The sequence below is a fragment of the Gastrolobium bilobum genome, unplaced genomic scaffold, assembly GCF_033153095.1.
Source record: "Gastrolobium bilobum isolate Gb01-03AN ecotype WA unplaced genomic scaffold, APGP_CSIRO_Gbil_v1 utg4282, whole genome shotgun sequence".
In the NCBI taxonomy this organism is placed as follows: domain Eukaryota; kingdom Viridiplantae; phylum Streptophyta; class Magnoliopsida; order Fabales; family Fabaceae; genus Gastrolobium; species Gastrolobium bilobum.
In genome coordinates this window covers 56,883-69,019 of record NW_026899339.1, presented here as the reverse complement: position 1 = coordinate 69,019, position 12,137 = coordinate 56,883, and the positions used below count along the sequence as shown (strand labels likewise).

General features: G+C 35.9%; 1 protein-coding gene across 1 annotated transcript; it reads right to left on the bottom strand.

Annotated features, from left to right (window-relative positions):
* Positions 1-3,865: 3,865 nt before the first annotated feature.
* Positions 3,866-4,483, bottom strand: LOC133289754 (germin-like protein 9-3). Its single transcript, XM_061487753.1, has one exon. It carries the CDS (start codon positions 4,481-4,483, stop codon positions 3,866-3,868), a length of 618 nt encoding a protein of 205 aa, XP_061343737.1.
* Positions 4,484-12,137: the final 7,654 nt, after the last annotated feature.

Sequence of the window (12,137 nt, the reverse complement as noted above, 5' to 3'; positions counted from 1 at the left end):
AGGAGGACACTGCTATGTTATGGCATAGGAGGCTGGGGCATATTGGAGGAAAAGGTCTGGAGACTCTAACATCAAAGAAGTTGGTGGATGGAATTCCGAGCTGCTCTATGGGGTTTGGATTTTGCGAGCATTGCCTGCAAGGGAAGCAAAATCGGGTATCTTTTGATTCCATAGGAGGAAGAGCTGAGGGGGTTCTGGACTTGATACACAGCGACGTGTTTGGCCCCACACCTGTAGCATCACATGGAAAATCAAGGTATTATGTTTCTTTTACTGATGATTTTTCAAGATATGTGTGGTTATATTTCTTGCGCAGCAAGGATGAAGTGTTCGATAAATTCTGCGAGTTCAAGGCTTTGGTGGAAAATCAATTTGATCAAAAAATCAAGGTGCTGAGAACTGACAATGGAGGGGAGTTCTGTTCAACAAAATTTGACCAGTTTTGTGCGAGCAATGGGATTGTAAGACAGAAGACTACGCCCTACTCACCTCAACAGAATGGGGTGGCAGAGAGGTTGAATCGATCTCTCATGGAGAAAGCACGGAGTATGCTGAGCGGTGCAGGCTTGGCAACTGAGTTTTGGGCAGAGGCAGTGGCTACTGCTTGTTATCTGAAGAACAGATCTCCTACATCAGCTTTGAAGGAGAAGACTCCGTATGAAGCACTGTTTAAAAAAAGGCCAGACGTATCTCATATCAGAGTGTTTGGCTGTGAAGCTTATATGCACGTACCCAAGGAGAAAAGAAACAAGCTTGACAGTAAATCTGAAAAGTGTATCTTTATTGGGTACAAGGATGGCGTCAAAGGTTATAAGTTGTGGAATCCGGATACTAGAAGTGTAACTTACAGCAGAGACGTTGTATTCAGAGAATCTAAGTTGAATCAGATTTTTCCTGAAGCTCCTGAAAAGTCACAGACGGTGGAGTTGGATGTGGGTTTGAAAGAGGATACAATAAACTCACAGATTGAATTGGAAAATTTGAATTCTGAAGCTGCTGAATATAATGAGGTAGAGGATGAATTTTCTGAAACTGAGGCTGAGGTTGAAGCACCAGTGCTGAGGAGATCCACGAGGGAAAGAAGACCATCTGAGAGGTATACACCTGAAAATTATATCCTGTGTGCTAGTGATGATGTTTGTGCATTTAGTATTACAGGTGATGATCCGAGCACTGTAAAACATGCGAGGAGCTCGGAGGATGCCAAACAGTGGGAGGAAGCTATGAAAGAAGAGATGAAGTCTCTGATGAAAAACCAAACTTGGAGTTTGGTGAATCTACCTGCAGACCGAAAAGCAATTGGTTGCAAGTGGGTGTTCAAGAAGAAGGTTGGTGCCAATGGGGAGATTGAACGCTACAAGGCTCGATTGGTTGCAAAGGGATATTCACAGACAGAAGGGGTTGATTATGGTGAGGTATTTTCACCTGTTGCAAAGTTAAATTCCATAAGACTGGTTTTGTCTGTAGCAGCTGCATATGACCTAGAGGTGGAGCAGCTGGATGTGAAGACAACTTTTCTTCATGGTGATTTGGAGGAGGTTATTTTCATGAAGCAACCAGAGGGGTTCATTGCAAGAGGCAAAGAGGAGCTAGTCTGCAAGCTGAATAAATCTCTGTATGGCCTGAAGCAGTCCCCAAGGATGTGGTACATGAAGTTCGACACTTATGTGCTGAAGCTTGGCTTTGACCGTTGTGATGCTGATCACTGTGTTTATGTGAAAAGGTTAGAAGGTGACTTTGTTATTCTAACTTTGTATGTTGACGACATGTTACTCGTTGGAAACAGTTTGAAAATGATCAGCACTGTTAAAGGACTGCTAGCAAAGCAGTCTGAAATGAAAGATCTAGGCGCTGCAAATGTGATCTTGGGTATGCAGATTAAGAGGGAGCGTGACAAACGAAGATTATGGTTAAGTCAGCAGAAGTACATAGAAGATGTTCTGAAGAAATTCAAGATGACTGACTGCAAGCCTGTGTTGACTCCCATGTCTACTGGTTCTAAGTTATCGGCTGACCAGTGTCCCAAGACTGAAGAAGAAAAAGAAGAGATGGCGTCAGTTCCTTATGCTAGTGCAGTAGGGAGTCTGATGTATGCCATGATTTGTACTCGACCTGATATTGCTCAAGCAGTGGGAGTATTGAGCAGGTATATGTCCAAGCCAGGAAATGAGCATTGGACGGCTGTGAAGCGTGTTCCGCTATCTTCGTGGTACGTCTGACCTTGGGTTATGCTATGAAGGCGTGAAGGGCTCAAGGGGACAGACATTGTTAGAGCTGAGATGCTTTGTGGATGCTGATTGGGGAGGTGACATTGATAGTAGAAGATCTACAAGTGGATATGTTGTTTCTTCATTTGGCGGAGCTATCAGTTGGATGAGTAAGAGGAAGAGCACTGTTGCTTTATCTTCTACAGAGGCTGAGTACATGGCCTTGACACATGCTGTTAAGGAAGCTATTTGGTTACGGAGGTTGTGCAAAGAGCTTGGCTTTGCACAAGGAGAGATGATCGTTGGGTGTGACAGTCAGAGCGCCATTTTCTTGGCTAAGAACCCAGGTTTCCATGCGAGGACCAAGCATATCGGCATACAGTACCACTTCATCAGAGAGAAGATTGAAGACAAGGTTGTATTGCTGGAGAAGGTTGACACAAAGGTCAACAATGCTGATTTTCTGACCAAGGCAGTGACTTCGGAGAAGTTTGAATGGTGTACAGATGCATTGGGATTGAAGAAACATGTGAAGCATTCACCAAGTGGGAGAATGTTGGGTATGACTCATACTTCACATGATGATGTGGGCCCTAATTGTCGGGGTCAGCAGAAAGGCAACTGGAGTCCCGCTCCCAGGTGAGCGGGCGGGGGTCCGGGGGAGCCGCCCTGGCGGGGGTTGGGGTTTTTTGTAATCCTATTTATATCTGCCTTGTAAACCGAGAGACTTGTAATGAGTGGCGGTGAGGTGAATATAGTACAGACAAGCTGGACGTAGCCTATATTGGGTGAACCAGGGTAAATCATCGTGTCAATCTCTCTACTCTTATCTCTTTTTCTGTTTTCTCGATTCTGTGTGATTGTCGATTTCCAACTCATTTCTGGTGAAACCTCTTTATTTATTTACTAAGACTGCAAATGTGTTGGAATGCATATTTTTAAGTTGGTCCGGAAATTACCTATTGTTCTCAGGCAACTTTATTCCTTCCAATTGCAATAACAGAAGATATCTTCAATTTGGAATTGCCTGATTTGGTTCGAAGTGGACAACTTGCTTAGTCCTACTCACACCCTTGTCCAAATTATGTGCCAAGACCACAAAGGTCTTCTTTATGACATCACGAGAACTCTGAAGGACTACAACATTCAGGTAATAATAATTTGAAATATGAACACAAATATTTCTGATTGTTTATTTATAAATAAAAAAATTCACCTCCCCTATTAAAAATCCTGGGTCCGCCACTGGATGCACCACTAATGACCAGATCATGTGAAATTTGACGGAGATGATCTAGTCCGATTGTGAAGTATATGCATATAGGAAAGAGGAATAGACTACTCTCGTTTAATATTTTCTCATCTTAATAAGTTTTAATAGAATTTTAGAAAGAAGGAAGGCATCGGAAAACCAAAAGTAAAAAGGAAAAAAAACTAATATTCTTGATTAGTCTAATTCCAATCATTACAATTATAGCAATTAATAGATGAAACAATTCGCGCCTCATGACCTTACACAGAAGCACTTATTGAAAACAAAATGACGAAAAACAAATAAAAATAAGGAAAAAAAAAATAACAAAAGGGAACGGAAGAAGAAAATCACACGAAACAGAGGAGGCACAAATGTTGGACTTAAGTTCTACCCAACATGAGGACTAGGGAGCAAAGCCTTTCTTCAAAGTTTCAATGGTAGCGACATCAATCTTGAAGGCCAAAGCCAAGACGGTATCATCAATGGATGTGTTGAACAGTGTGTTTGGAAGTGATATTGTCCCAGCATTGGCACTACCAAAGGCTGATATAGCGAGAGCTGGAATCTTAGGATCAGCATTGTGTTGGAAGTGCACAAGACCCTTTGGGAATATGAATAAGTCTCCAGTTTGAAGATTCTGAGTGAAAAGCTTATTGGTTGTGTCAACAAACCCAACTTGAAGGGCACCCTGAGCAACAAAGAGTAGCTCAGCAGAGCGAGGGTGTGTGTGGGGTGGGTTAATGCTACCAGCTGGGAATTGAAGGACAGCATAAGACACACTCTGTCCAAATAGAGCAGGGAATTCTATCATGCTTGCCTTCAATACCTTAAATTCAGGGGGTGGTGTGTTTTGTCCAACAAGGACACGAAAGCCAGTGTAGGTAAAGAAGTTCCCATCAATTGGGAGGCCAATTGGTGCTATGAAGTCAGTGAGTATGTCAGGGTCACCTGCCCTTGTTATTTGCACAATAACAAAAGCCGATATCATCAGTGAGAGAACTTTAAACATAAAGGTAGACATGGTTAGTTAGAATATTTACCAGGTTTAAAGGCTGAGGCTACGGAAAGCTAAGATAACGGTTGAGATATGTGCTTTTGGGATTTCAGGAATGACATATATATATATATATATAGATAAGGGGTTCTCTGTTTGGAAATTTTGAGAAGGGATCAAGAGGGGGTTTCTATCGATTTGCTGGCCACTCGGACGCTAACCCACAATGCAGATTATAATGTAACCTCTTTTGTAGTTTGCATTTGTTTGATTGTGCCATTCAGCTAGATGACACCAAAATGTTTAAGATGAAGCTGTCATTTAGCCTTTAGTTAATTATGAATGCTCATGTGCGGCTTTAGCAAACTGATGTGTGAAAACTTCGGTAATTTCAGTATGATAATTTCATTAGATTATTTTTTTATATATATGATTCCGATTCATTCATGGTAACATTAATAGGGAATGATTTATGACATATATTTTCAAACAAATTATATAAATAAAAAAGCATTATTATGTTATGCACAAAATATTAATTTAAATTAAATTCGGCTTAACGGGAAGTGATTTTTAAAATTGGTAGGAAAGTAATTTGTAATGTTTTGCTGGGCACCTTTTGGGTCTCGTGATTTTGTTATTTTGTTTCTTTGAGATCTTGAAGCTGGTTTCTTACTTCTTTTCAAATCCTCCTTCAGTTCCTGCAAATTTCAAGCACATGTCTTTACACTCAAACCCGCAACAACAAAAAAATATAAAGGGTAGATGGGAAACTAAAGGGTAGATGGGAAATGATAAACACTTGTTCCTGCCGGAACTTTTCAACACTTTTTCTGGATAAGCAGCCCGTACAAGGTCCATATTTTCATCTGTTTCTCGCGTGCCAGAGACATTTGCACATTTCCACTTGGCCACATAAAACTTATGTTCATATTCCTTCTTCACACATTTTATAGAATCAAACTTCCATCCATAATATTGTTCAAATGTCAAACTTTCCACTCTCAGTCGTCTCTGTTGTTCTTAATGCTGCAGCCATCTGTCTCAAAACGATGGTGGATATCATAGGAAACATCATCTTAAGAACGTAGGACTGATCCCAGCTCAGATGCAAGTTCAGAAACCCAACCAACTTCTAATATTGGGTTTATTCCATGAGATGTCCTTTGCTGAAAACAAAAGTTATACAAAGTATAGAATGAGTATAAAAACAATAGCACACATAAACAACTCTAATGGCGCAATCATATACAAAAAAAAGTCATTGATTACATTCATCACAATTCAACGTACCAAAAATGTCATTGTCATTGCATAAATACATGCGAATGATTTCATCCTTGGAAAAATTTAAATATACTAATATGATTACCAGAAATAGATTAGACAGAAAAGTGAAAGGCAACAGGCCAACATTATGGAGAATAAAGACTTAGCCAAGTGATTTCACTAAAAAAAAACTCATCTAATGGTAATAATAATCTAGCCTAGGTCCACAGACTAGGAAAATAGGGATACAATGAATAATACACCTGTAAATCATGCTCAATTTTATCCAACTAGATAACATATAAAAAGTCAGATAAGTCTTGGCAATCGGCAATGATAATGCTGATGTCCTAGATAATTTATTAAATTTATAGCTACTAGCAATGGCTTTCACGCTTCTCCCCATCATTTAACAAATGTTTTAATATAACTAAATCCTAAGAATATATATATGGAAAATTATACTTTTATGTTACATAAGAGTACTCTCTCATTTTACACTCACATAAAAGGACGTGCCTCACTTTTATTTCTTTTTTCTTTTTTTAAAAATTGGTGGGCCCCACTTCATTTATCTCACAACATGAGATAACTTCTCTCATACAACATGAGAGAAGTAAAACCCTATATATATATATATATATATATATATATATATATCATGGGAAATGTGTTTCTCATGTTGCATGAGACAAATTATCTCATGCAACACACAAAAAAGTGGGTGGGACCCATCTTTTTCCTTTCTGTCTCTTCTTCAAAGTGGGTTCTATTCACTTTTTTTTGTGTGTTGCATGAGATAAATTATCTCATGTAACATGAGAAAAATCAAACCCATATATCATTGTGACAACAAGAGAGTCCAAGGAATATATATACATAAGAAGAGTGAAAGGCAACCGGGGGAACGTTAGAAGAATAAAAACTTACCCCAGTGATTACAAAAAAAAAAAGTAAAAAAAAAAATAAAAAAAACCGCCAAAGACTTAGCTAAGTGGTAATAAGAGACTAGGAAAATAGTAATAATACCATGAGAATGTTGATGTCCAGGATAACTACAGCATCTGTCATCATTAGGGGTGTAAATGGGCTGGGCTGGGCTGGGCTTTGGCCATCCTGGCCCAAGCCTACGTAAAAAAAAATCTAGCCTATCTGGCCTACTGGCCTATTAAAGGCTTTATTTGTAGGCCAAGCCCGACCCATTTTCAAAAATAAGAAAGCCTGACATGGCCTACAGGCCTTGTAGGCTTCCCACTATATATACTAAGCAAAAAAAATAAATTGTATAGAGCAAAGAAAGTTTCATTCATCCATGCACTAGTACTTCTCATAAGAAAAAGATGACAAACAAGAAAGAGTCAACATAATACCTCAGCTCTAGAATGTATATCATAGAGGAATAAAGTCAAAGAAATGAGAAAAATAAGAAAAATACAATTACTGGATGCTGAAATAAAGTCTACAAGAGAATGTCACTCATTTAAAAATCTTTAAACCACCATCAAGACAAGGGAAAGAAGAGTATTATTGAAAGATCTTCATCAGTAACATCATAATCCAGCAAGGTACCCATTGCTCCATGGTATTAAGCTGCAACAGCATGTAAAATTTGGAGACATTAGACAAGTTTTTCTTTCATAAAATAAAATAGCACAAAAAGTAAGAGATATTGGTATTTAGTACTTTGTGTCTTTGCTACATAAAATAAATATTATTTTATTATTTTATTTTCATAAATTAAATAGGCCAGCCTACAAGGCTGTAGGCCGGGCTTAACAAAATTGGCCTATGGCCTATTTATTAAAAAAGCTTTTTTATAAGCCTAAGCTTACTCTACTTTTCTGAAAGGCCGAGCCTGGGCTGGGCTTAATGTAGGCCGGGCCGTAGGCTGGGCTGGGCCAGCCTGACCCATTTACACCCCTAGTCATCATGCTTTCTCCTGCGTCTTTTGGCAACATGTTCAATTTCCTAAACCCAGAAGTCTTTTTCTCATATTACTACCTTCTTGTAAAATAATAATCTATCAATTTCTGCCTTTTCTTTCTTTTGATAGTTAATTTCTGCCTTTTTGACCTGATGATTGGTAATAATCATCTATCAATTTCTGCCTTTTTCAGCTTCCGCTTTAATTTGACTTGGTCCCAAACTGCACATCAGCATGAAGAACAGTAAATAATAAATAATCTTAATCCACCAAATGAATACAAAACTACAATAAAGAAAGCATTAGTAAAGTAGACGAACCATCAGCATAGCTTCCTTTGTCAAGCATAACCAAGCTGTATGTGAAGTCAGAAGCACATAAAACCATGGATGTACTATTTTCTTTGTAATCATTCTTCTTGGAATCAAACCCAAATCCATACCGCAAACCAAACTCGGGATCTCTGTATGACTTACACAATGTTTGGGAGATTGGGAATCGGAGGCGTCTCCGTGTCGGAGGGTCAAAGAGGATGAAATTCATTTTCCAATGCTTTTAGGCGGTAGGCTACAGAGGATTTCCTCGACTATATCTACCGGAACACAATGTCCAGACATTGTGACGCCACCGATGAGGAGAGTACTCTCCTGTCACAAAACCAATGGTACACTAGAAATTTTTATTTGTCCGGAAATTTTGATTTTCAAAAATATAATTTTTGCATTCAATTTATGTCAATATCCAAAAATTAAAAATTCAGAAAAATTCAATTTACTAGGAATCTCGAAGAATCTCGCGTAGCAAACACCACTAATAATATTATAAGAGAAAAAACTAAAGCCAGCAGATTGAAAAAGCCCATAACATTAAAGACCGTATTATTGGCTCATCTATTTCTTCAGGTAAATATCAAAAGAAGAATAAATTGACATTAAATTATCAGATTAAATAATATTTGAAATTATAAAGAATTTTTAATTGTCTGATCTAACATTTTAAATTTTAAAAATATAAAAACATCAAATTTATTATGATAATTTGATTAATATTTTATTTTATTTTAGTCCAAAACAATCAATTCACAGGATTTTTTTTTTTTGACGAATAAAAAAAATAAATATATTATTATATTATCATTTTTTAATTAACAAGGTTTTTGAAATATGATTCTCGTAAATACAGTCATATTTTGAAATCTCTATAAGTTTAAAAATGTTAAATTTATTATTAACGATGATAATTTGACTATTGAATTTATCATTTTTATTCAAAAGAAATCTTATTCATTCTATTCTTTTGTTGTTATCGTGTAATTACGGAAAAAAGGAAAAAAAATTATATTATTAAATATAATTTTCATTTATATTGTGATATTTTGAAATTTTTCTAAATTTAAAATATCAAATTTATGAATGACAATGATAATTTGACTATTGATGTTTTCATTTTCTGACCATAAAATTCAATGTACTCAGTGATGTGATGATATTTCAAAACTCCTATGAATTTAAAAATATCAAAATTTATTATTATCATAAAAATAATAATAATATTTTTGATTTTTCTTTTTCTTTCCGTATTATTTTGATATGATATTGATTTTTTTCTTTTCTTATTATCGAAAAATACGATATTGTTTTTCCTTTTCTTTTTTTATTTGGTTAATCTAATTCCTCATTTATTCGAATAAATATCAAATAGTGAATAAAGTCAAATTAAATATATAATTTGAGTTTATTGCGAGGCTCATTTGGTCAACTTTGATCGAATAGAGGAACATTGATATATAATTTAAAAAGTATGACAAATTGATACTTAATTTAAATGGGGATAATTTTGTTAATCTACCTATATTATTGAACTTAAAAATTAGAAATATATAAAATTTATATATTTTAACTAGATTATAAAACAATGGACCAAACTACCCATTTTAATATCATGAAATCATTAATATTTGATGTTGGAATTTTTTTTAAAATATTATAATTTAAATAAAAAAATACAAAATTGTAGTAATTTTGATTTTTTTTCCCCACCAAATAATGAAAAAAATGATAAACCTTACTCTAAGTTCTTCTTGCACATGATAAGATTAGAATGTTTAGGATCAACTTGAATTAATATGGAGAGATACAACAAATCATGTTTGTAAGTATTTCCATTGTTTTTCTGGACAACCATCACAAGATGATGAGCAAAACTAATACAATTCAAACCTTGGGACCAAACTTATCAAATCAACTCATAAATGTTGGGGGGAAAACAGAGAAAATGTTTTCACTGTTATAGCATAAGAAGGGTAGAAAACTTTAGTATTATAAAATCTTGGGTTGCAATGTGTGATCTATTACTTGGCTTCCTTTCATTTGGAACTCTTGTTCACAGCAACTTATTTCTTATCCATTAATACCAACATTTGACGAAATTTTTTAATATTGTCCAGGACCACCATGGTCCTTCCATTAAAAAATTGACACGTGGACTAATTTTTTTCTCTCCTTTTCTCTTATTTCTCCTCAACCTTTTTTCTCTTTCTCTCACCTCCGCCCCACCAATTTTTCCTTGGGCCTGGAGCACACAAAATCAACTCACATTTGACATCTCCGTTGAAAGTATAAGGGGGCGGCGTTTGACAAAGAAGAAATTTTTTTGTTCACGGGAGTCAGGATTCTCAAGAATATGTTAGGATTCTCGGGAATGTTACCAAAAAACTATTAGGTAAGGCAAAATATTACCAGAAATGTTGGCTTAAGTTTACTGATTCTATGTTTAGTTGATTGTCAAATATTGTTAGGAATGTGAGGTCATTTTATGAAACTAACCTCTATGAATTCTGACTTTTTTTTTAACGAAGGGCAACTAACGAAATCTAAATATAGAGTTTAGGTGTAGTGACACCCATTTTATCTCCACGACACGAAGGAAAACTCAACAATCCTCAAGATGGTTAGGCAAAACAGAGCTGGGTTTTCAGGCACGACCTTTGGAATTGAAATAGCTACTTCGAAGATTATTTTTCTTAGGTACTTCCAAAACAGATTGTTGGCAATATTTTTTTAGTAACTAGTTAAATATGAATCCGAATTCCAATTCCAATTTCAATATTCTGAAGAAGCTCTTTTGTTTTGTTATGCTTGGACTTCAAACCATCGCATCCTTTGAACTCGCAGTATTGAAAAGGAATGAACACAATATGCAAAATAGTGGAAGAAATCTGAGCTCACAGAAAGTGTCTCCTCAAGACAATTTGTCCCCTCACTGATGCCAAAGGTTAATGGACACTTGTCTCTCAGGATAGAACAGATTGCATCTGAAAATTGATGGCACTACGAGTCAACAGCCCGAACGAACACTACAAGATGCCAGAGGAATTACACCGAAAAATGGAAGGAAGTATGCAAAACCAGATGAAGGAAAAAATTTGGCAGAGTAACAATGCAAAGAACTGGATGAAATTTCTAAAGGAGTCAGGGTCTATATATAGACACTGACCGTGACCAATCACGATGAACCGTCGGTAGTGAAGAACTGCCGTGATTGACGGCTGCAAACGGGCACAACCGATGACCGGTTTGATTCAATATTGAATGAACGCGTCGGTTCGAACCGAAAATTAAGAACCGATTCGATTTAAAATGTTCAAAAGACTGGCGGGAAGAAGAAACGTTTGGGTTGAAGAAGCAACAGATAGGGACAAAAAATTAATAAAATAATTTAATAAAAAGTTATTCTTATTTCACACATGATCGAACAGATCCAAACCTGCCGAACAACGGCGTGCGTGTGTGGTAGACCAAAGGTCACCTAGCTCCCCTCCCCTCCACAAAAATGTAGTGTCCTAAGGGGCAATTTAGGAGTGTGAGGTGTGATCTTATATACCCTCTCACCTCGTATTAGTTGTCCAATGTGGGACTTCTTAAAACTCACACATCCCTTCAACTTTCCTCTTTTCTTTTCTTCTTCAGCCCACTTCTTATTCATAACCCATAGGATATATATATATATATATATATATATATATATATATATATATATATATATTCCAACAACAAACATTTTATCTGAATTAAAATATACAGATACAATTATTATTTATTAGCAATACTTATTATTTATTAGCAATATAAATAGAAAAGTAAATGGCATCCTATGTATATATTAGAAAGTAAATGGCTCAATAATAGAAAAATAAACTAGGAAAGTAGTGATATGTATATATTAATCTAGCTCCATTTCATCCAACAAGATAAAATCTTAAAACTGATATTAGTCTTGGCAATGTACAATGAGAATTAGGGCTCTGTAAAATAAGAGAATCAAATCTTATTTTTTTAAATCAATTTTGAGAATCGAACAAACTTTAATAATCAATTTAAAAATCAAATTTAACCCAAATAATCAGTATAGACATAATTTGTATACCCAAATAGGTTCTGAGGAACTGCTATAAATCATAAATCAATTTTTTTGAATTGAATCGGTTTA